General features: G+C 47.0%; 1 protein-coding gene across 1 annotated transcript; it reads right to left on the bottom strand.

Moving 5' to 3' along the window:
- Positions 1–7,172: 7,172 nt before the first annotated feature.
- LOC115196703 (zinc finger homeobox protein 3-like) lies at positions 7,173–21,535 on the bottom strand. Its single transcript, XM_029757545.1, is given in 8 exon segments — positions 7,173–10,835; positions 10,939–11,932; positions 11,935–15,332; positions 16,263–16,510; positions 17,458–17,689; positions 17,853–18,448; positions 18,572–20,396; positions 21,252–21,535. Coding segments are annotated over 7 exon segments (8,112 nt in total). The 5' UTR covers positions 20,361–20,396; positions 21,252–21,535; the 3' UTR covers positions 7,173–9,980.
- Positions 21,536–24,332: the final 2,797 nt, after the last annotated feature.

Raw genomic sequence — 24,332 nt, 5'->3', positions numbered from 1 at the left:
ATCAGAGCTGAAGTCTAGCTATAAAACAGGGAGAACACATATCTTCATTGCCAGGTATCAGAGAAGAAGTCTATCTATAAAACGGGGAGAACACATCACTTCATTGCCAGGTATCAGAGCTGAAGTCTAGCTATAAAATGGGGAGAACACATCACTTCATTGCCAGGTATCAGAGCTGAAGTCTAGCTATAAAACGGGGAGAACACATATCTTCATTGCCAGGTATCAGAGAAGAAGTCTATCTATAAAATGGGGAGAACACATATCTTCATTGCCAGGTATCAGAGCTGAAGTCTAGCTATAAAACGGGGAGAACACATATCTTCATTGCCAGGTATCAGAGCTGAAGTCTAGCTATAAAACGGGGAGAACACATATCTTCATTGCCAGGTATCAGAGCTGAAGTCTAGCTATAAAACGGGGAGAACACATATCTTCATTGCCAGGTATCAGAGCTGAAGTCTAGCTATAAAACGGGGAGAACACATATCTTCATTGCCAGGTATCAGAGCTGAAGTCTAGCTATAAAACGGGGAGAGCACATATCTTCATTGCCAGGTATCAGAGAAGAAGTCTAGCTGTGATGTAGGCTCGACGGGACCACCTAGCCCTATAGCAACCGCCATAGCAACACACTCTGCCATCTACGTGAACAGCATAATAAGATTACAGGAATACACACACACCGTCAGAAGCAGAAACATTAACATACACACACACCGTCAGAAGCAGAAACATTAACATACACACACACCGTCAGAAGCAGAAACATTAACATACACACACACCGTTAGAAGCAGAAACATTAACATACACACACACCGTCAGAAGCAGAAACATTAACATACTGTACACACACAGAAACACACACAGTGGAGGTTGGGTTCATATTCCTGATCAAACACTCAGCTGTTGGTTTTGTGGATCACTGTAGGGATGTTTAGAGAGCAGAAATAGAGTGAGGAAGAGAGGAGGGAGAGGAAATGAAAATAGAGGAGAGGTGAGGAGAGGAGAACAGAGGTTGGATATGAGAGACCATCCCCTTCTGAATGCTTTGAGAGAAGGAAGGGGTGGAGGGGACAGGAAGAGAAAGAGGACAGTAGAGAAAGAGAGAATGAAGGAAGATAGTCATAGCTGCAGGAAGATTTTTAGGGGGGGGGTGGGGGGGTTATTTTGTCCACTCAAACAGGATTAATAAAGCCCTAGTTCACACAAGACTCATCTTTTTTTTCATTATTATTATTGTTATTATTATTTTCAATTTGTCAGGGGGTGATGCAGCACCCTCAGCACCACTACATCCCACGGCTATGAAGATAATACAGAGGCTTGACAAAAGGAGAATGGAAAAGGAGGTGTGTGTGATAAAATGGAGGGTAGAGAAAAGGAGATAAATTAGAAGAGAGAGGGGATAAAGGAAAGGAGAGAGAGGATGAAGGAAAGGAGAGAGAGGATGGAGGATGAAGGAAAGGAGAGAGAGGATGGAGGATGAAGGAAAGGAGAGAGAGGATGGAGGCTGAAGGAAAAGAGAGAGAGGTTGGAGGATGAAGGAAAGGAGAGAGAGGATGGAGGATGAAGGAAAGGAGAGAGAGGATGGAGGATGAAGGAAAGGAGAGAGAGGATGGAGGCTGAAGGAAAAGAGAGAGAGGATGGAGGATGAAGGAAAGGAGAGAGAGGATGGAGGATGAAGGAAAAGAGAGAGAGGATGGAGGATGAAGGAAAGGAGAGAGAGAATGTAGGTGTGCAATACTGGAGCATGGAACAGAAGATAGAATTCCTCCCCCTCCAGCCTTGCATAAATTTCACACTTCATTTGCATATTCACTACTTTCACTACATGACTACATACATGATATTCATTAGCATAATAACCATCTATTATAGTAAGCTTTGTTTGAGGATAAAGGAGAGTTTAAAGGAAAAACAATATGAGGAAGGGAACAACACAAGGAAGTGTGTGTGTGTGCATGCGTGTGTGTGTGGGTATGTGTGAGCGCGTACGCATGTTTGTGTGTGTGTGTGTGTGTGTGTGTGTGTGTGTGTGTGTGTGTGTGTGTGTGTGTGTGTGTGTGTGTGTGTGTGTGTGTCTGTGTCTGTGTCTGTGTGTGTGATCTGGGATTCCTTTCCTGGATTCCTGGTGCATGTGTTTATTGTGTGCTGTGTGTTATATGTACCCCAGAGGGAGGGGGTAATCAAACTACCTTCAGGGCTTCAGCTGAACACACAAGGAACTGGGAAGAGAGAGACATAGAGACAGACAGAGACAGAGACAGACAGAGACAGAAAAACAGAGAGACAAAGGCAGACAGAGAGACAGACACAGAGAGACAGAGAGATATATAGAGGGAGAGACAGAGAAAGAGGCAGGGAGATATAGAGGGAGGGAGACAGACGGGGGAAAGAGGGCGGTGGATAGAGGAGCTGCGAATGAGGTTGGCACGGTGCCATCCACTCAGGGCTGGTTCCCACACACTGGCATGGGGAGGGTGGTGTAGAGGGGCCAGGATAAGGAACAGAGAGACTCTTTCACATTGCTACACCAATGCCCAAAGACAGACAAGATACTCAGATTTAGAGGTCGTCATTGCAAAAAAAAATGTTCGCAATTGACATACCTGGGTAAATGAAGGTTAAAAAAAGATAAAGAGGAGATGCAGAGGATGGAGGAGGACATAAGGAAGAGCCCTTGAGACCCCTGGAGGGTAGCCGAAACAAGACGACTAGATCTAGGAGGATGAAGAGAGGATGTAGAGAAATTAGGGTGAGGATGGAGGGATGAAAAGGAGGACGATGAAGAACATGGACTCTGCCGGGCGATTTGAGAGGCACATCAATGGCAGCTGGCGTTCGGAGGACAGGCACCACACCATCAACAAAGTGTCCACTCCCTCCATCCTCCTCTCTTTCTCTGCTCCCATCGCTCTCTCCTCCCTGTGCCAGCTAGTGGATGACATTCCATCCAGCTGCCGTGACACGCTCAAAAACAACGGAGCTAGCAGCAGAGAAATGTCTCATTTGGAGAGAGGAGATTCACTAGAGAGGATTCATCGCTATTCAATGTTTGTTTGTTTGTTGGATTGTTTGGACAAATCTGGCCAGGAGTGCCAGGGCAACGGTTGCCAGCTTCCCAGCGATGGCATCTTTCAGCGGGGGGGGGGGGGGGGGGGGGGGGGGGGCAGACCAAGAGTTGGCACTACACCAGGGGAGAAAGACAGAGTTGGCACTGCACCAAACACAACACAACACAACAGATGCTTACGGCCGCTAACAGGCTGGTTAAATACTAAAGAAAGAGCTTTCACATGCTTATGTGACTGACGGGTTCGAACCTGGGGATCAAAACGTTTTAGTCCGCTAAGTCAATGCAACTCTTCAGACGGGATCAAAACGTTTTAGTCCGCTAAGTCAATGCAACTCTTCAGACGGGATCAAAACGTTTTAGTCCGCTAAGTCAATGCAACTCTTCAGACGGGATCAAAACGTTTTAGTCCGCTAAGTCAATACAACTCTTCAGACGGGATCGAAAATGTCAACAACAACCAACAACCAGTGAGTGGCAAAGGCATGGGGGGTGCACAATATCCTCATGAACCCAGGAGTACAGCAATAAGGAGAGGGATGAGACTGCTACTTCCTCTATACTAGTACCTCCCTCTCTTCTCTCAGTATCTGCACCGCTAAGCAGCAAACACTGAACCCCTGTGTTGGAAATGGCATCTCCTACACTCTTAGAAAAAAGGGTTCCAAAAGGGTTCTTCGGCTGTCTCCATCGGAGAATCCTTTTTGATTCCTTTCTACAGAGGGTTCTACATGAAACCCAAAAGGGTTACACCTGCAACCAAAAGGTTGGAACCAATAAGGTTCTTCAAAGGGTTCTCCTATGGGGACAGCCAAAGACACCTTTTAGGTTCTAGGTTTCCTTTTAGGTTCTAAGAGTGTATGGTGTATCAGACTGAGGGAACATTTACAACAGAAGAATAATGAGATCTTAAATATGTTGACTTGTTATGGATTTCAAGTTCACAGAGAAAACAAGGATGGAGGAATCAATGAGAAGATGGATTTTAAACTTTTGGGATTCACCATGTGTGTTATTTCCGTACCAGCCAGATTGCTGCAGTCCAAAGGCCAGATCACAGACACAAGCAGAACCAGGCAGTAGGCGCTGCTGTATGTGTGTCTGGTTATCTCCTCTGTTGATAATGAACAGTGACGGACTAATTTCAACAGCCAATCATAATTAGTGATTTAATCGCTCTGCAACATTTTCCTCACCCTGCTCCCCACCACCTCACCCCAACTCACACCCCTAAACCGTGCCACATGGTTGGACGTGACTGGATATGCTAATGTCTGGAGATTGTGCGTGTAGACAGAGAGAATCTGCCAGGACTAAAAGGGATGTGTGACAGTGTGAGATCACGCAGCAGTAGTTCCGTTTTTTGGTTTTTCTTCACTGGTTATTTGGATTTATCATGATTGGTTGAAGACGGGCTTAAACTGCTTCACCTTGGCTGGTTTGCGTGTGTGTGTGAGATTTTTTTACCTGAGATTTTATTTATGGGTGCAGAGATTATCTGGAGACTAACGAGCAGTGGATCAACTTCTTCCCTCTCTTCATCCCCTCCCTCCTTCTATCCCCTCCCTACCACTCATTTTACTCCCGCCATCTCTCCCTCCCTCCAGACTCCTGTGGGATCTTAATTAATCGCAGCCTTCATTATGCAAATACAGTGCAATAAACGGCAGGAGAGGAGGAGCTAGACAGTCTAATGGAGGGAGAGGTGGGGGAGGGAGAGATGGAGAGGGGATGCAAATCTGGTTTTACCTACAGTATGATCTCACCAATACCATTGAACATGTTCTGATAAAGGATTGGTACATGTTTATAGCAGAACACAAGACTATAGTGTCATTTCTCCATCAAGCACCTGCTCTCCCCAGACTGCTTCAAGCACACAAGGAATATATGTAATACTTGCAGAAGCTCAGCAGCCAATGCCATCTTAGTTTAATCATCACACAGGATCATAGGGTTCATGCGAATTTCATTTGCATATCATTAAACGGTGAGACTCATTTGGTGCAGCCAGCAGGAATGGGATTGGATGAAGAAAAAAAGAAAAAAAGCATCTCGTTATTGAACAGCAATGTTTTATAGTCTGCCAGCCAATCCATTTAACTTGGCCGTAATTAAAATGTGTCAGAGACAATCAATCATTCTAACAAGGATATTACCAGCATCTCAATCTGGAAGAACACTTGATACTGGAAAGGAACCTGTATATTCCCCCATAACACATCCAGTATACTGTATGTGGCACATGAAGTTGGTGGCACCTTAATTGGGGAGAACAGGCTCGTATTAATGAGTCGAGCGGAATAGGTGGAATGGTATCAAATACATCAAACACATATTTTCATGTGTTTGATGCCATTCCATTAGGGCCGTTCCAGCCATTAACATGAGCAGTCTTCCCCTCAGCAGCCTCCTGTGGTATGTGGTTTACATTACGATTGCCTTTCCAGTTTCCCTTCTCTGAACTCTGTGTTACTGTGGAAAGAAGTGAAACACACATAAAGAGTCAGATGGAGTCAGATGTCATATCTCAATGATGCCACAATGACCTTAGCACTGTGTGTGTGTGTGTGTCTGTGTGTCTGTGTGAGTGTGTGTGTGTGTGTTTGTGTGCATGCGTGCGTGAGTGTGTGCGTGTATGTTTATGCGTAAAACACTTTTTACCATAAGGGATATAATTAGACTGCTGATCTTTTTGCATGCAGATCAGTTGGACAGCATGACAATTGCTCAAACCTGACACACACACACACACACCCCCATGACCCACCCCCTATCATGGGTAGCATGTGGTGTTGTCTGTGGGCAGAGTGTATTAGGATTAGCATAATGCGGGGTGAGTCTATGTAACAGCCACGGTAACGTGTGCTGAACTCACTGTCCTGCTGTTGAGCATTCAAATCTCCTAGATGTAAAGAAGCTAGCCACCCAGGAGAGGGCTATGTGTGTTGGGGGTGGGGCATAACAATGAAAAAAGGCATAGATAGATCAAATGTAGACATAAGAAAAAAGTATAAAATAACAAAATTACATATTTGTGTGAACTATTTGAGTGAACTAACCCATTTAAGATGCTCCTAAAAGCAGACAATTCTGGCACTCTTACAATATAGAGCCTTCAGATACTGCGGAGAGAATGTGTTCCAGAACATTCGCATTGTAAATAGACTTTTACCAGGCTATCTCTCCCATATGACTGATTAGAACAGCCTGGCGACCATTATAAAATCATTAAGAAGATGGATAGAGAGCACATCTTCTAATAAAAACCGCTCTATACCTGATGAAGCACTGAACAAACTCTTCCTCAATGACATTCACTGATTACTGCCCAACAGTGTGTGTGTGTGTGTGTGTGTGTATACTATTAATACTGTACTCCATTAGTGATATGGCTATTGCAGTATAGTATTCCAGCAATGTTTACCATCAGGACTGTGTCTGTACTGGGATTTCTAGTAGTGAATAAAAACATGATACATTGATAATGTGAAACACACACACACACACTGAGAGAAATCATGGAAAAGCATCTGCCAGGGGAGGGGTTGAGGCTGGGGTGGGGGTGTTATCAGTGAAAACAGAGTCCTGTCTCTTTAACTGGTGGCTGAGCTGAAGGACTCATGAATAAACATGAACTTTTTCCTCTGCTCACACAGAACCAATCTAAATCTAAATGAGCCTACATACACACCAACACCTTCTGGTCCCCCCCCCCCCCCCCCCGGATCACTGATGCTCTAGTGTATGACAATACAACCCACTATCCCTCCTTAAAGTAACCTCCCCTGTACCCCTGTCCCCCCAACAGCATTCAAAATACGTACACGAGTAGGCAATAGCATTATATCCCCTACACACACATACACCCTCCCCTTCCTTCAACCCCCCTCCCCCAGCCCCACTTCCAGCATCATCAACAGCAGCAGCAGTATAATTCATGCGAGGTCATTAATATTCATCATATCATTTTGTCACAAAGGAAAGTAATCTGGCTGGATGTCACTGACGTAATTAATGAACTGACCTCTGGGTCCAGGGATCTACCCAACACACACACACACACACACACACAAGACATTGGGCAAATGTGTCCACCAAACCAGACTTTATTTACCTCAGTGGCTATGGAAAGGGGAGGGGGAGAAGGAACAAAGTTAACCACTGGGGCAAGAGACTGGGACAGGTGCACAACACAGGTATCTTTTGGTTATCACTACGGCAACAGCTTCCAGGAACGACACAATATTTACATCTTACAGTTATTCAGAAAATAAGCAAAAGGAATAAAACAACAATATGTACATAACAACTGCCAAGTGGTACAGTATTTGGAATTTCAGTACAGAAGAAAGATCATTGGTATTGTGGTAAACATTGGTCAGATATAGAGCTAAGGGTAAACAGAGTTAGAATCCTTTGGAAGGTTAGCCTGGATGACAGACTGTTTCTGTGTTCAGTATCACTGCATGGCTACATAGCTACATGGCTACAATCTGTGTGGCTACATGACTACGTGGCTACCCAGGTACATGGGATACGTGTCTATGTCACTACATGGCTACATTGTTGCCTGGCCTATAGCAGAGACAAGCATGGCTACATAGCTACGTGGCTATAAGGCTACATTGTTGGCCTAAAGCAGAAACAAACATGGCTAAACAAGCCAGCGACACAAGATCAGAAACATACTGGTACACAGACCTGTGGAAGGTTTGGGCTAGATACAATCCAACCTGCCATAGAATAGCTATGCAGGATCTTAAGTATAGAAGTATCTTATCTTTATAGTATCTTTGTTTAGAAACCACTGTCCACATCGTAATACATTACTGAGTAAATACTGGCGCCCCAAGTATCTCTTTGTTAACATCAGAATAAAAGGTCAGGTTATGAACAGCGTCATGTGTGTTATAACAGTTTGTTGTTATCAAAGTATTACAAAATACGTTAGCAGCCAACTGGACATCCTCAAAGACTGAGATGGAAGAATCTATCTGGTCAGAAAGACATTGAGGAGGAAAACATTTCAACCGCTCTACACACTGCAATGGCTCTGAAGTAGTTCCCTACTGAGTATGGTGCACTAGGGGCTGGGGTTTGGTTCCCTACTGAGTACACTCCTACTGAGTGCACTAGTAGCTGGGGGGTGTTGCTCCTCCATCCTAGTATAATAACAGGTTTTGGTTTTTCTGGAGGTAACAGTGTACACTCACCAGTGGCCTGGTGAAGAGGCAGATACAGCAGTTCTGATACAGTCACTCTTTCTTCCCAACAATCAATATTACATTATCAAGTAAACTTTTTAAGTTGTTTTCTGTGGCATTTATGCATCGATGGTTACAGTGTTATTGTCTTTGGGTCGTGTTTTAAAGCATTCAATATTATCATAGTTATTACTGTTACTATTACTACAGTAATATTATTACATTTAGAGAACAAAAAGAGGAGAGATGAGAGAGAGAGAGCGAGAGTGAGAGAGAAAAAGAGAGAGAGAAAGAAAGACGGTTAGAGTGTGTGAGAGAGTTAAGTGCACACAACATCCAAAGTTTTCATCAGTATTACGTCAGTAACTCAGTGAGTATGGCCCGTCAGAACAGAGGCCGTCTCAGGGGAGACTGAGTCGACCATATAAAAGCTACATACTGTACATTAATTTACTCCTCACACCATTTAACATTGTAATAATGGAACTATCAATTATCGGTCAGAAAGCTCAGATATCTGAAATCCAGAGAGGTTTCTTTAGAACTACCATTATAGGAACTTCATATCAACAGTCGATATTTACATCATAAGGTTTCAAAACAGACTTTGTGTCTGGCATTAGGAACAGAAGATAAACTAGTACATTACTACGACCAAATAAAAACAGTTCAGTTGGCCTGAGTATAGTATACATGGAATTATATTACACAACATATTAGTATTTACTCAAATAAGAAGAAAAGGCAACTCCACATCATAACGCCTACATTATGTTCTCATACACCACAAAATAACACTTGTCTTATCAAAGCATAATAACGACCGTTAATCCATTGTATTCATATTCATTAACATTTACTAAACACAGACAATGTTGTGTAGTGTTTGGTTAAAGTTGTGACATATATTGGTCGAACGTTATCAAAATAGCTTCTTATACGACCTCTCACATAAAGGACAAAGTGGACTTAGCTCAGTGCTATTTGGCCTATTTTCCACATAAGGAGCGTTCAGTACATGTGCAGTAGAGTCATCATTGGCTTGAGAAGGTTGAGGTCTGCTTCAGCACCACATAGACCAGTCAGTCTATTGATACGCACCAGTCTCAGATCTACTCTTCACTGTATGGGCTGTACTGTGGTTTGGAAATGAAAAACACCATGTTGACAACACAATCCACGGACATGTAAGGTTTTGGTTACGAGCTTTGGAATCCAAGCCAGTCTTTGCAGATGCTCTTTGTAAAGAATATTTTAATTTTTTGTTTTCCGTAGCTGCTTTTGTTTCTTTCAGTTTTCTTATACTTTGAAAGAATGTTCTATACACTAAAACATCTAACAGTTTGATACTTGCACTAGTAGTCTTTAAACAGAAGTGGGAGGGGCACCTACTGTGTCCTGGTTCTCCAGATTCTATTGTCAGAACAGGGACATCTGTTGGCATGGAGGGGTTAACTCCTGAGGTATCGGTTGGAGGACAGGAGAGGAGGGGAAAGGAGAGAGAGGAACACAGGAGTGGTGTCTTAAAGCTCTAGAGGAGGTCTGCCCTGTGATGTTTTGGGGCTGAGTAAGGGGTGAGGTACACTGGTAGAATGCTCTTTGGCTTCTGTGGCATCCGGTTGGTTTATTGTTGTGACGTGCACTTAGGTCATGGCTGTGTGCGCTCTCTCCCCTGTCCTCTGCTGCCTTTCCCTCTATCCTGTGGTGGGGTCAACTCTGAGGCTCCTTGCCCTCTTCTCCTTGGCCCGGCCATTCTGAAACCACACCTGCACCACCCTGCGTGGGAGCCCCAGCTGCCGTCCCAGGCCCTCACACTGCAGGGGGCTGGGGGTGGGGTGCTCCCTGTAACAGGCTCTGAGCTTGACCACCTGCTGGGGGGTCATCTGTGTACGCTGCCTCTGCTGCTGCTGCTGTCTCGGTCCATGCCTATCCACACTCTCAGACAGACTTGGACTGGAGTTCTGGTCACAGTCTTGAACGTTGAAGCTTGCCATGCCATATTTGTATCCCAGAGACAACAGATTGCTATGGTTACCCACATGAGCCTGGTCAGACGAAGGGAATATTTTTACTGACAGACCTTCTTCCTCTTCCTCCTCTTCCATGTCGGGTTCGTTCAGGTCAAAGGTCAAATCTGTTTTCCCAGAAATGTATTTTCTCTCAGTGGGGATGACCCCGGGGCTTGGGGAGGGATGAAAGGGGTTCGGGGAGGGATGGAGGGGGGGAGGGAGAGAAGGATGGTGGGAGAGAGAGGGAGAATGCTGGAGGGACAGTGGGGGACCCTCCCTGTCTCTGTAGGATCCATGGTTGTGAGAAAAGCTGAAGTCATCAGCGGAACCTATCTGATGAGACAGACCATAGGCAGGTCTGTCAGTCTGGGACCAGTGGCGGGCCCTAACATGGGCATCCAGGGCACTTTGAGCCTTGAACAAAGCCCTACAGAATGGACAGCGCCTGTGGTTGTCACCCAGACCCACACCTAAACCTCCTCTCCCCAGGGTCTGGAGCTGGCCCTTCCTCTGACGAGCCCTAGTGTTCTGGAACCATACCTGAGGAAGGACAGACAACCACAGCATTATTACATGTTATTACACAAAAGATGATTCAGCATTACAGAATTATAGAAATGTTACTATGAGAATGATAAAGTACCTGCACCACACGTTTCTTCAGGCCCGTGTCCCTGGTGATGCCCTCCAGTACAGAGCGGGTTGGGTTGGAGTTCAGACTGTAGCGCTGGTACAGAACCTCTAGCTGCTCCGCACTGATGGTGGTCCTCTGGCGCCTATCCCTCCTCTGCTCATCCCCCTCTCCCTCCCTCTCTCCATCACCGGCCATCACATCACTCATAGGCCTAACCTCTGTCCCTTCCTCCAGCCTACGCTTCAGAGAGGGCAGGGCTGGGCTAGGAGCAGAGTGGGTGGTAGTGTATGGGGGTAGAGCAGGACTAGGAGCAGAGTGGGTGGTAGTGTATGGGGGTAGAGCTGGGCTAGGAGCAGAGTGGGTGGTAGTGTATGGGGGTAGAGCTGGGCTAGGAGCAGAGTGGGTGGTAGTGTATGGGGGTAGAGCTGGGCTAGGAGCAGAGTGGGTGGTAGTGTATGGGGGTAGAGCTGGGCTAGGAGCAGAGTGGGTGGTAGTGTATGGGGGCAGGGCTGGGCTAGGAGCAGAGTGGGTGGTAGTGTATGGGGGTAGAGCTGGGCTAGGAGCAGAGTGGGTGGTAGTGTATGGGGGCAGGGCTGGGCTAGGAGCAGAGTGGGTGGTAGTGTATGGGGGCAGGGCTGGGCTAGGAGCAGAGTGGGTGGTAGTGTATGGGGGTAGAGCTGGGCTAGGAGCAGAGTGGGTGGTAGTGTATGGGGGTAGAGCTAGGCTAGGAGCAGAGTGGGTGGTAGTGTATGGGGGTAGGGCTGGGCTAGGAGCAGAGTGGGTGGTAGTGTATGGGGGTAGAGCTGGGCTAGGAGCAGAGTGGGTGGTAGTGTATGGGGGTAGAGCTGGACTAGGAGCAGAGTGGGTGGTAGTGTATGGGGGTAGAGCTGGACTAGGAGCAGAGTGGGTGGTAGTGTATGGGGGTAGAGCTGGGCTAGGAGCAGAGTGGGTGGTAGTGTATGGGGTTAGAGCTGGACTAGGAGCAGAGTGGGTGGTAGTGTATGGGGTAGAGCTGGGCTAGGAGCAGAGTGGGTGGTAGTGTATGGGGTTAGAGCTGGACTAGGAGCAGAGTGGGTGGTAGTGTATGGGGGCAAGGCTGGGCTAGGAGCAGAATGGGTGTTGGTGTATAGGGATAAGGGTGGTTGGTGGCAGGACGATAACAGGGACTGGTACTGAAGCATTGACTGGAGGGCTATGGGCTGCATTAGACCAAGGGGGAGGAGAGAGGGGTCTATGGGGAAGGGAAGAGAGGAGAGGTTGGATAAAGGAAGACGGGGTAGGGGGAGTTGGGGTAAGGGGAGAGGGGGTATGGAGAGTTTGGGCTTGTGTATGATAGTTTGAGTGGGGTCAGGGCAAGGGGTGGTTGTCGTTGTGGTACTGTCCTGCTCTGAAAGTGGTTGTGGTTGGCGGGGGGGTGGAGGAGGAGAGGGTGTTGGTGAGGCTCTGGCTTGGACTGGGGAGAGGAAATTAACTGGGGCTTGGTCTGGGGACAGGGTTACAGATACGGATGCTGGTGGTGGTGGCACAGCTGGGTCTATGGCTGTTAGGGTTGCAGCTGGGGTAAGGGCCGGGACTGAGGTTTGGGAGATGGAGAGGGATTGGGCTTGGTCGAGGGTTGAATCTGAGGCTGGTGCTGGGGGTAAAGGTGCAAGTGCAGGTGCTGAAGCTGGGGTTAGGGGTGCAACAATAGTTGTCTCAGTGTCCCCCGGTGTGAAGGGTCTGAGGGGGTAGAGGCGGTCGTACTGCAGCCTGTACTGTCTGGAGAACATCTCCAACACTACAGGAGGGATCATCTGGCGGTGAACAAACTCCTGGTGGCTCTTCAGGATCAGAGAGTCAGAGAACAGCTTCCCACATTCTCCACACTGCTTCTCCTCCTCCTCCAGGCATCCCTCCATCTCTCTGTTCTGCTGTCTCTGTCTGCTCTGAGTGCTTTGTAGGGCCAGTTCCCAGCCGTATCTTTCCAACAGAACTCTGAGGGCCTTCTCTGCTCTCTCCTTCTTCTCACTCTCCTGCATCTCTCCGTTCTTCTCTCCATCTCCCTCAGGAGGGGAGGATGGGTTGTATTCTTTCTCTGTCTGGTGGAGGGGGGAGTCACTGTCAGCGGTCTCAGCCTGGGTTTCACATTTCGGGGCATGGGCTGGAAACTGGATTCTATTCGTCTCTGGCTGTGGAGAGGGTGGTCCAAGCCTCTCTATCTGGGGGTGTTGGTTCGAGGTGGTCTGAGGGGAGACAGCTGAGCTGGTCTGAGGGGAGACAGCTGAGGTGGTCTGAGGGGAGACAGCTGAGCTGGTCTGAGGGGAGACAGCTGAGCTGGTCTGAGGGGAGACAGCTGAGCTGGTCTGAAGGGAGACAGCTGAGCTGGTCTGAAGGGAGACAGCTGAGCTGGTCTGAGGGGAGACAGCTGAGGTGGTCTGAGGGGAGACAGCTGAGGTGGTCTGAGGGGAGACAGCTGAGGTGGTCTGAGGGGAGACAGCTGAGGTGGTCTGAGGGGAGACAGCTGAGGTGGTCTGAGGGGAGACAGCTGAGCTGGTCTGAGGGGAGACAGCTGAGCTGGTCTGAGGGGAGACAGCTGAGCTGGTCTGAGGGGAGACAGCTGAGCTGGTCTGGTTCATAAGGGTTGTGTTGGGGTTGAGTAGCAGCCCTCCAGAAAGGTAGAAGGACAGTAGCAGCTGCTGCTGTAGAGAGAATAGGCTGTCTGGGGATAAGGGGAGGGGAGGGAAGAGGTTCCCGTGTTGGAGAATCTCTGCTGCTGAAGGGAGGTGCTGCTTTAGGAGGTTATGTTGCAGTAAGGGGAGGTGTGGAAGCAGTGTTGGACTAAAGATCTGGGGCTGGAGGAGGGCTGTGTGTTGCTGTATCTGGGCTTGGGCTAACTCCTGTTGCTGCTGTTGTATCTGGGCCTGGGCTAATTGCTGTTGGAGTAACGTCAGGTCCTGCTGTCCTGCGGAAGCGGTCAGGTCCTCTACTCTCCTCCTCTTAGCCTGTTGACCCTTAACCTGGCCAGAGACACCCACACTCAGCTGGGCTTCACTCAGGGAGGAACAGGGACTTGGGGAGGCAGGGGCTGGTCTGGTGACTGCTGGGGGGGTTCCCTTGGTAGATGCCTCTCCTCCTCCAGGCAAAGGGCTGGAGGCAGGGGTCTGGGTTTGGACCAAGGATGGGACTGGGGTGTGGGGAGGCTGGGTTGAGGCTGAGGCTGGAGCTAGAGTTTGGTGAGTGTGGGGGTTCAGTGGTAGCTGGGTCCGAGCTGCACGGGCTCGTGTCTGGTGCAGTACAGAACGGAGGTGGATGTCCAGGGTGGAGCTCTGGCTGTAGGCCACCCCACACATTCTGCAGCGGTAGGGCCTGGGGTCAGAGGCCAGGCTACACCGGTAGGGGCTTGGTTCCAGGCCCTGGGGGGTGTCAGCATGACTGGGGCTGCAGTCATGCAGGGCCCGTCTGGCTTTGGCTCGGTGGAGGTGGGACACAGAGTTATAGTGGACCAGCAGGATGGTTCTCTGAGTGAAGGACTCACAGCAGACTGAACACTTGTAGGGCCGAGCCGGGTCCAGGAACCGCTCCAGAGTCGGGTTCGAGCCCTTGATGAGGGGGCTGGATTCTGACCCTGTCTCCTCCTCCTGCTGCCCTGAACCCTTGTCACTATTACTAACCCCTGGACTGGGCCTCTCCTCCTCATCTGGGTCATCCTTTTCATCCTCCTCTCCTTCATTTCCCTCCGCCTCCTCATCTTCCTCCTCCTTATCTTCTTCACTCATACTCTCCCCCTCCTCTTCCTCCCCCTCCAGGCTGGTTGGTCGTTGGACGTGTGCTCCACTCTGGTCAGGGTGTGTACCCTGTAGGTGTAGGTCCTGTAGGTGTGTGTTGAGCAGGTGTCTCTGCAGGGCCTCTTGGCTGCGGCAGCGTCTGGGGCAGAGGTGGCACTCTGTCGCCGCCCTCATGGCATGGTACTGCCAGTGCAGCTTCAGCTTCTCCTGTGTCCGGAATGCTAGACTGCACCTGCCACAGCGGAACCTGTAACCATGACGATCAGAGGAGGGAGGGGCATCGCTGAGAGGAGAGGGGGGTAAGGCGGATGAAGGGAGGTGGCTGAGGGAGGGAGAGGGAGGAGTGGGGGGGGGAGGGGAAGAGCTGGGGGACACTGGGAGGTGAGAGGTGTTGTCCTCTGCTAGATGCTGGTCCTCACAAGGACGGGTGGGCAGAGCAGGGACATCTTTGGCTGGTATCACTTCTTCTTCATTTATATGGGAGTTGTTTGATTGAGACTCATTTCTGAGGGACTCCTTTGCGTAAAAGTCCATTGTGTTGGAATCGTTTGTTTGATATTCGTTTGTGTTGGAGTCGTTTGAATGGGAATCCCTCTGCAGTGTCTCTTTCTGTAGAATCTCTGGCAGTTCCACTGCCACCTGGAAAAGAATCCAACAACACAGGTTTTGAATGTCAGTCTGAACCTATCCAGATGACTGATTGCCTTTATAGTCAGTCAAAACAGTGTCTTTCCTGTTTGATAGTGCAGATGGAATAATAATAGTGATGCTCCTTTATTGTCTACATCACCTCATTCTCCCATTACACACTTTACTTCTAAATCAATGAATAATAATACGAGATGGAGGGAAATAGAATCAAGAGTGTTTTAAATCAACCACACACAGAAAGAAGACACACACACATGGCATGGCAGAGACAGAAGAGACGCATACACATATGCGGGTGCAGCAGTGAGAGAGTGAAGGTCAGGCTTAATCTTGAGAGAGTAATTGGAAAGCGAGGAACATAATGGCCATCATCACCCCAGACTGAATTAATGAACCTACACTACTATCAGAGAGAGCGGGAGAGGGGTGGAAAATGGGGGCTGTGGTAGCAGAGAGATGGAGAGAGAGAGCGAGGGGGGGGTTGAGAGGGGGTGAGAGAGAGAAAGAGGAGGCGCAGAGAGAAAGATGGAGAAAGAGGGGGTGGAGAGGGGGGACGAGAGAGAACAAGGGGTGCAGAGAAAAAGATGGAGAGAGAGAGGACGGGTGGAGAGAAGAATGAGAGGTATGAAAAGGGAGTGAGAGGAAAAAGGGAGAGAGGAGAGGGTAAGAGAGATGAGAGGAGGGGGAGGGGTGAGAGAGGGATGAGGGGAAAAACAGGAAGACTAAAAGGAAGAAGGCAGTCAAGTGAAGTCAGAGAGGGAGACAAAGAGCACTTAGCATCCTGGGTAAAGTAATGGAGGTTGGTGATGTGGAGAGATGAGCACTCTTTGTTTGCTAGAGACACTAAAAGCAAACTCCTTCAGCTTGATTGCACTTCTGCTTATGAAAGGTAGCTAGAACACACACACACACACTTACAGTGCTCATGAGCTTGTCCACACAGTCCTGGGCCACACTATGAGTGAGTGTGAGGTGACGTCTCAGGTGTGTGTGTACCAGTGTGTCCTGGCACAGTGGGCACTTGGCAGTAGTCTGTTGGTCAGTGGTGTGCTTGTCGGTTCTGGGGCGTTTGGGAGAGAGGGGGCTCTGTGTCTCCTCCAGCCAAGAGAATGATCGCTTGGCTGGGGATAAGGAATCTCTCCTCTCCCCCTCCTCACTGCTTTCATCTAGAAAAATAACACATATGTTAATACGCAAAACACACACACACACACACACACACACACACACACAGATTGATCCATTATTGATTTTCTATTAAAGAGCCTCCTGAGATTCAGACCAGTTCATTCAGACCAAATACCTGCTATTGACTGTTTAATACAGAGTAGCAGACAGAGTTAGACCAGATTTAGACCAGACAGAGTTAGACCAGATTTAGACCAGACAAAGATAGAACAGAGTACAGGAGGAGTCATTAGAACAGTACTCGGAAGTCTAGTTTCTGACCCTCACTAAGCCTAGTCATGGACTAAAATGCATGCTCAATGGAGAATCTCTATTGACAGTGTCTGGGTAACTGACCCTGAAAGTTCTATTCTGGAATATTACAGACATTTTAGTCATTTAACAGATGCTCTTATCTAGAGTGACTTACAGGAGCAATTAGGGTTAAATGCCTTGCTCAAGGGCACAACGTCAGATTTTTGTTCACCTAGCCAGTTCTGGAATTTGAACCAGCAACTTTTCGGTTACTGGTCCAAAGCGCTTAACCGCTAGGCTACCTGCCACCCTACAGTTCAATAGCAGTGAGTCGGTAGGTGCTTGTTAGCGTTGTCGGGGTGATAGGGGATGTAACAAGCATGTGCATCGACAAATCAATTAACCCAATTGACCCCTGACCATAATCAATCATTCCTTTTCTCTCAATCACTCTCTCTTCACCTTGCTCCATCACCTTTCTTCTCATTTCTCCTCGCCGTTGACTTATCCTAGACCTGCAGTTCATTTTCTCCTATTTATACATTTGTTCTGGACTGATGTACAAAATATGGTTGAAATTCCCTCTTGCCAATGTCTACAATAATCCCATACTTTTAAATTCCTCAGGAGGAATGAACAAGTGCACACTTCAGAGAGAAGGGAGTGGGAAAAGACGAGCTGAATTTCTTACCTATCTCAGGACTGGTATACTTCCTGATGCTGAAGATGGCAGCTAGCTCCTCTCCTTTATTCAGGCTCCTCCTTTTCACAATCTGCAAGCGGTGAAGCTCCTCCCTCTTATGATGACCCGTGGAGTGGGTGTGTCTCAGTAGGTGGAGTTTAGAGCGGGAGGAGTAATTACACAAGACACAGTGGAACGACAAGGAGCCTCCAGCTACTGCACTGTCATACTGCTCTAAGAACTAGAGAGAGAGAGAGAGGGGGAAGTTGGAGTTATACAAGGTGTGATAGAAAGAAATATGTACAAAATAAATCTGGTCTCTGTGTTTTATTTGCTGTCTATATGCCAAATATTTAGAAACAATTGTAAAGCCCAAGAACAGCAAATATTGTGTTTGTACTGACCCTGTAGACTCTGAGGCTGTCCTGGTGTTGGGAGTTGACACTGTGTATTCTCAGTTTCTCCAAGCTGCTGGTCTGGAAGTCACACACGTTACACTTCAGCTGGACCAGGTTGCCTGTAGCAACCAACTTCCCAACTTCCTCCCAGTCCACAGCCTCCCCCTTCTCCCCTCTCTCCCAGAGGTGGGCAGCCAGCTGGTAGCGGGCCCTGTGTCTGTCTGTCTGGCAGTGCAGGGTGAAGTTAGCTGTGAGGGGGGTGCTGTAGCCACACAGCCTGCAGTAGCAGCCTCCGGCCACCAGACAGCGCCACTCAGACTGGGGCAGGGAGCGGGGGGCACTCAGGTGAGACCCAAGAGACTCCAGACTGTCAGAGGAGAAACTGAAACACACCAGGCACCGGAACACACCACGGTAGAGTGGAGACGAGGAGGAGAGAGACAGGGGAGGAGGGGGAGAGGGGGAGAGAGACAGGGGAGAGGGGGATGGAGAAGGGGATGGTGAGGAGGAGGGAGGAGGAGAGGGGGAGGGGGTCAGGGTTGAATCTGGGGCAACTGGCTCCTCTGCTGTTAGTTGATGCATATCCAAAGACTGCTCCCCACCTAGAACACACAGACACACACACACACAGACAGGCCGTGACAAAACATACATATAAGCATGGATATAATCAAGTATCAACCTACAGTAATCAAGTATGTGTCAGTGTGTGTGTAGTCTCTCACCTATGCTGTGTAGCAGTGTGAGTTGAGGAGGCAGACTCCTGCAGTGGGCCAGGTAGTAGCTTCTCTGCAGCTGCAGCACGTTGTGTGTGTGTTTCAGGCGCAACACATTTTGTGTGTGTTTCTCGCTGGTGGTGTGTATGCGCAGGTTCCGCGCAATGCTGGTCTCATAATCACACACCTCACACCGCCACCTCTTACCCTGGGAGGAGGGATGGCTGGGGTAGGGCGGTGTGTTTTCAGGGGGCTGCGTGACTTCGGGGTGTGTGTGTCCGTACACCTGATCGCCTGCTGTGTCTCTGACAGTGGAGCCCCCGCTGTGTGTGGAGTGTGTGTGTGTGCTGTGCACATGTTGTGTTTGTCCCGCTGCCTGTACGTTGCTGAGGTGTTTGTCTGACTGCATGTGTATGCTGAGGTTTCCTTTAGAGGATGTGGCGTAATCACACACACCACAGCGGTAGGGCTTGTACCCACAGACATAACTCTCCCCCCGGGATAGACGAGGATGGGCCTTCCCTGTGCTACAGTACAGACACACACCCCTTGACCCTCCACAAACACAATTCTCCCCCAAGCCCCCACACACACATGAGCCCCCAGACTCTGGGTGTTTTTCTCTGAGGTGGACTTGTAGTGTCTGCTGGGACTTGTAATGCCAGTTACATTTGGGGCATTTAAGCGTCTTGCAGGAGTTCCGGGAGTGCATCAATGCCATGTGACTGTTCAGTGAGATGGGAGAGGAGGGTGAGGAGGAAGAGGAGGGAGAGGAGTGGAGGTACTTAGATACAGTCTCTATGTTCTCATCTCCCTCTCTTTCTTTCTCTCCATTTCCCTCATCATCATTTCTTTCTATTTCCATCTCTCTATCTCCATCTCTCACTTCTGGGTTGTTGTTTGGTTTTGGAACTTTGGCGGTGTCTCCATTGGCAATAAGGGAAGTGTGAGTGGCGTCTGCCCTACCATCATCCTTAGCGGGTGTGCTGGTGGACTCAGACAGAGCAGACTGCTGGGGTTTAAAGCTCAGAGGAAAACTAGGACTATTGCCCTGCACTTCTCCTGTGTCTCTCACCTCTGTCTCGTTCTGACGATAAGGAGAGGAGGGGAAAAAGCTGGAGCGCTTTGGAGAATTGGAAGGAGAGGTAGAGTGCTTTGGAGAATTGGAAGGTGATAATGAGAGCTTTGGACAGGTAGAAGGAGAGGTAGAGTGCTTTGGAGAATTGGAAGGAGTAATGTGGATGTTGCTGTTCAATGTGCCACTGGCCATAACAGTGCTGGAAGCAGAGCTGTGCTGGCTCTGTCGAGGTAATAGACTACATTTGGATTTGGTTTGGCTTTGGTTTGAGATGGCCTCTTCCCTCTCCTCCTCTTCCTCTTCCTTCTCTTTTTCCTCTTCTCCTCTGTCTTTGCTGCTGAAGGCTGGTGCAAGGTTTTTTCTTCCCGTTTCCTCTCTGTCATCCACTAGTAACAATCTTTCTTTCTCCTTCTTCTCATTTAGCTTCTCTTCCTTCTCTTGCTCTTCTTTCAGTGTCACACCATTATTCTGTGAGTATATACCCCCCTCCCCTTCTGGGGTCTCCTCTCTGCCTGCGGTCCCCTCTGCTCCCCCCTGCTCTGTCTGAGTCAGGTTGGAGGGCTCTTTGGCAGGGGCCGGGGCTGAGGTACGAGAGGGCGACCCCTTACAAGGAATCACTTCCGGGGTCAGGAGAGGATGAGATAACGGCTTGGTGCTGATGTCAGGTTCTCCTCCCTCTCTCCCTCCATCCCTTCCTCTCCCTCCCTCACCGCTGTCCATAATGGCTCCTACAGCAGCCACGCATCACTACCCCACCTGAGAGAGAGATGAGGGGAGAGAGAGAGAGAGAGAGAGAGAGAGAGAGAGAGAGGAAGAGAGAAAATTATTTAAAGGAAGAAATACATGTACATAGTACTGAGTGTTAATTACTGCAACACAATAAACAATAGTCTTTGTCAGGTGAACTTCTACCTCTACTATAGCTACTGCACTGGCATTGACTCTAAAGATTTTCATTTACACAGATCAATAGCCTAGTCTATCGATAACAAATCTAAAATGATTTACACAATTATTCCCTACTATATGTCTATCTAGTATGGGAAACCATTACTTAGGGAAAGTGTGTGTGTGTGTGTGTGTGTGTGTGTGTGTGTGTGTGTGTGTGTGTGTGTGTGTGTGTGTGTGTGTGTGTGTGTGTGTGTGTGTGTGACAGAGAGGTGGGGGCATACTGGTTCGACTGAATGAGTCGCGCTTTAGAGAGAGAATGATATCCTACCCTGATAAAAAAAATAGGGCCTACCTCCCCAACTGAGCTGAAAATATTGAACCGACAGGAAACGTAGATGATTACGTTTGTGTGCATTGTCAGCGCGGGAAAACTCACAAACCGAGGAACTATCGCTGACAGTAGCCTGCAACGGCTGATGTTAACCAGTATAGGCTACACCAGCTGACACCGACATTATTTAACTGGAATGGTGACTATGACGATGTTTATATTACTGTAGCGTACTTCTGTCTTTGTTTAGCCTACTCAAGAGATAAAAACCGCAACAGCCTATAACGGCACAAAGCTCTTCTTTCCATTCAACAGCACAGCCAATATCCGCGATATCCCCCAGTAGTTTGAGGGATATCACCGACAGTTAGAAACAAACGCAGACTCACATCTGTGCGGCTGTGGCGGCGGCGTCTCTGGACTCCTTGGACTGTATCTGTATCTGTAGTAATCCAGTCAAATAGCGGGTCTACTGAACATCCACATATTCCCTTTGGACCAGAGAGCGTGCAGGAGAGGACAGCCGCAAAGAGAGCAGCATAACACAGTCCTCTCTGTGTTCCTAAAATCGTCTTCTTAAAGCTATATCTACAGTAAACAGAGGGACGGAGGGGTGTGAGAGGGGGAGAGGTAGAGTGAGGTCTGAACATAGAGGAGAGAAAAACACTTAGCTCTTTATTCCTGCTAATTGGTTTCCTGCAGATGGCTGAGACTACCCCACTGCGCATGTGCAACATTGCGCAGGCAGCATCAATGGGATGCGGCGGAGGAGAAAGGGAGGGGAGAGAGGGGGAGAGGGACCGAAGAGGGACTATGTAGAAGACTAAAGAGGATACAGATAGTCGGAGAAAATAGTGAAGTAATATAATTATCATTGTAATGTTGATATTGTAAGAAAGGGTTGGAATAATTGGAATAATAATTTTGTCCCAAAAGGTTAAAGTGACATGTAGATGTATATGTAGATGTATGACAAATATATATATCGCTTATATCCCATTCACCTTGTATTATAGGCCTACCATCAGTCGCATGCTTGAAATATAACACATTATTTGCCAAGTATTTATTATTTCAATCAACACAAAACTATACTACTGCTACATTATTAAATAATATTAAATAATACATTTTATCAGCGTTAGGCTATATCTGCCGTGCTTCAGAGAAATAGGCCAACACTAGCCATATTATGACTAAAAGGAGAAACAACGAATTGTAAAATATCTTCTATTTTTGGTCATAAATGGCTAAGGCCTACACATGTATTTATGATCCTTTCAGCTTTTTCTTACATAAGCTCTCTCTCTCTCCTCCCGTCTATTGTCATGATAATTTAATTGTGGATTTCACAATCTGTCGGTCTCTCGAGGCTCAACAGACTCAACGTACAAAAACCCTGCGTCTTCACGACAATATTCCATAAACCTACCGTGATTGTATAATTCAAATGTTTATTTGTTTTCATCCTTAAAAACTTAAACAAATAATTGTTTAACAGAATCTGAATTATTGTTATGATAGGCTTATTATAATTGTTCATAATAATCCAGGCTAATATAATATAGGATAATATATTATAATACAGCCTAATACAATTAATTAAATATATAATAATTTCAGAATTATTATTTTCATAAATCACATGCTATAATTACATATCTGATAGTATATGTAATTACAATACAGGATTCATGAACATTTTAATTTGTACTGATTTGTAATGATTATATTTTAGAGAAATGCGTATTATCTGTGTAAATAATAGGCCTATGTTGGGACTTTTTCACTTCCAGTGCATCTCTTCCTAAAACCCTGTATATCGTGCATTAAACATAGAGATGGTTATTGTGAAATAATGCATTACAATATTAAAGTAAGCTTACTTACTATGTGATACGATGATACGAGAAGCATCTGCATAGAAAAGTATCTAGAAAATTACACCACCTTTGCTTCTATATTCCGTATGCACTCCAGAATTATAGAAATGTTTTAAAAAATTAATAAAAATGTAAATATAACACAAAGAAAATACTTTTTTTGTTTGCTTCTTAACCAGGTCTCATGTTGCTATATTATGTCCATTCCACACATAATGTATTATTCAACATCATGACCTCGTGTGTGTGTGTGTGTGTGTGTGTGTGTGTGTGTGTGTATTTCAAGACGCTTTGCTATGAATGTTCTATTTTTCATTTTTAATTAAACGAAAACGTAAAGTAGGCTATAACTTACTCATTGCAAACCAATTTAAAATCTTCAATAAAAACTGCTTTAGCTTAACCTTTTCTGACACAGAATTTAAAGGCATGTTGTACTGTGATTCAAATATTGAAATTGTCCTCTGCACCACTGTTGTTGCTTATATCCGGTGAAAGGCTATAAGGCAATATGACCTATAGGATTTCAAGAATAAACCTAAAATGTATGCATAATTAAATACTTTTTATTGACCTATTATCACATGTATTAGTTGATGTTGTTGCTGTTGCTGTTTTTGATATAAATTCAATATGCTGAATAAATCTGATTATTTTGCATAGCAGAAAGTGGATCTAAAGAACCCCTAAAGAGCATCCCAGATATGCTGGAACGGTTTATGAGTTCGCCATTGTAAATACTCGTAACAATAGGTTACTTATCTGAAAATGTGTTGTTTATTTACGTTTATATTAATCAACTTTTGAATGTAAATGATGGTGTATTTCTGTAGGCCTACATTATATTATGATCAACATTTGATGACACTCTTCTGCACAGAGATCATGTATGTGAACGCATTCTTATTAAAGTCTGCTGTTACATTATTAAAACATAAATTCATCAAAATTAGATAATATTTATAATAATATATTATACAGAGGAATTAAAAATAAAACAGAATTTACCATTGTGTTTATGTACGATTTTATGTCAGGCGCAGCGCGTGGAGAGATATCTCAGGGGAATATGCGCGTGTCTAATCCTTTGAGTGAGTCAGACGCAGCCATTATATATTCACACAGAGACAATCTAGTGGACGGTCAGAAGCTAAACACACGTGTGCAGTCTCGATCAATAAAACAACCATCAGTGCAACCAACCCAACATTATACACACACTCCTGGCCTGGTGCCAGCCCCCCTCCCATGCCCCCCAGGCAAGATTTACCCTGTTCCTGCTAATGGGTCAGTAACCACTGGTACGCTCCCTCCCCGTCCTGCCCCCTGGGCATAACAAGACCCCCAGCACCTCCAGCCTCTTCCCATGAACCCAAACCTCCAACCCCCACCTTCTCCAGACCCTATATAACATGTCTATGTCTGTGGGTACAGCAGGGGGAGGAGAGGGGGGAATAAATTGGGAAGGGAGACTCATCCAACACCCCTCTCTTCTCTCCAACCCATGGTATCCAATGGTATTACTAAACGAGCCATTGCTATGGTAACATCCTGTCTGGTCAACCTGGCAACCCCGCTCAGGTCCAG

This window comes from Salmo trutta, chromosome 7 (assembly GCF_901001165.1).
Source record: "Salmo trutta chromosome 7, fSalTru1.1, whole genome shotgun sequence".
Classification (NCBI taxonomy): Eukaryota; Metazoa; Chordata; class Actinopteri; order Salmoniformes; family Salmonidae; genus Salmo; species Salmo trutta.
Note: the sequence above shows the minus strand (reverse complement) of the source record. Positions and strands in the feature narration are given on the sequence as shown.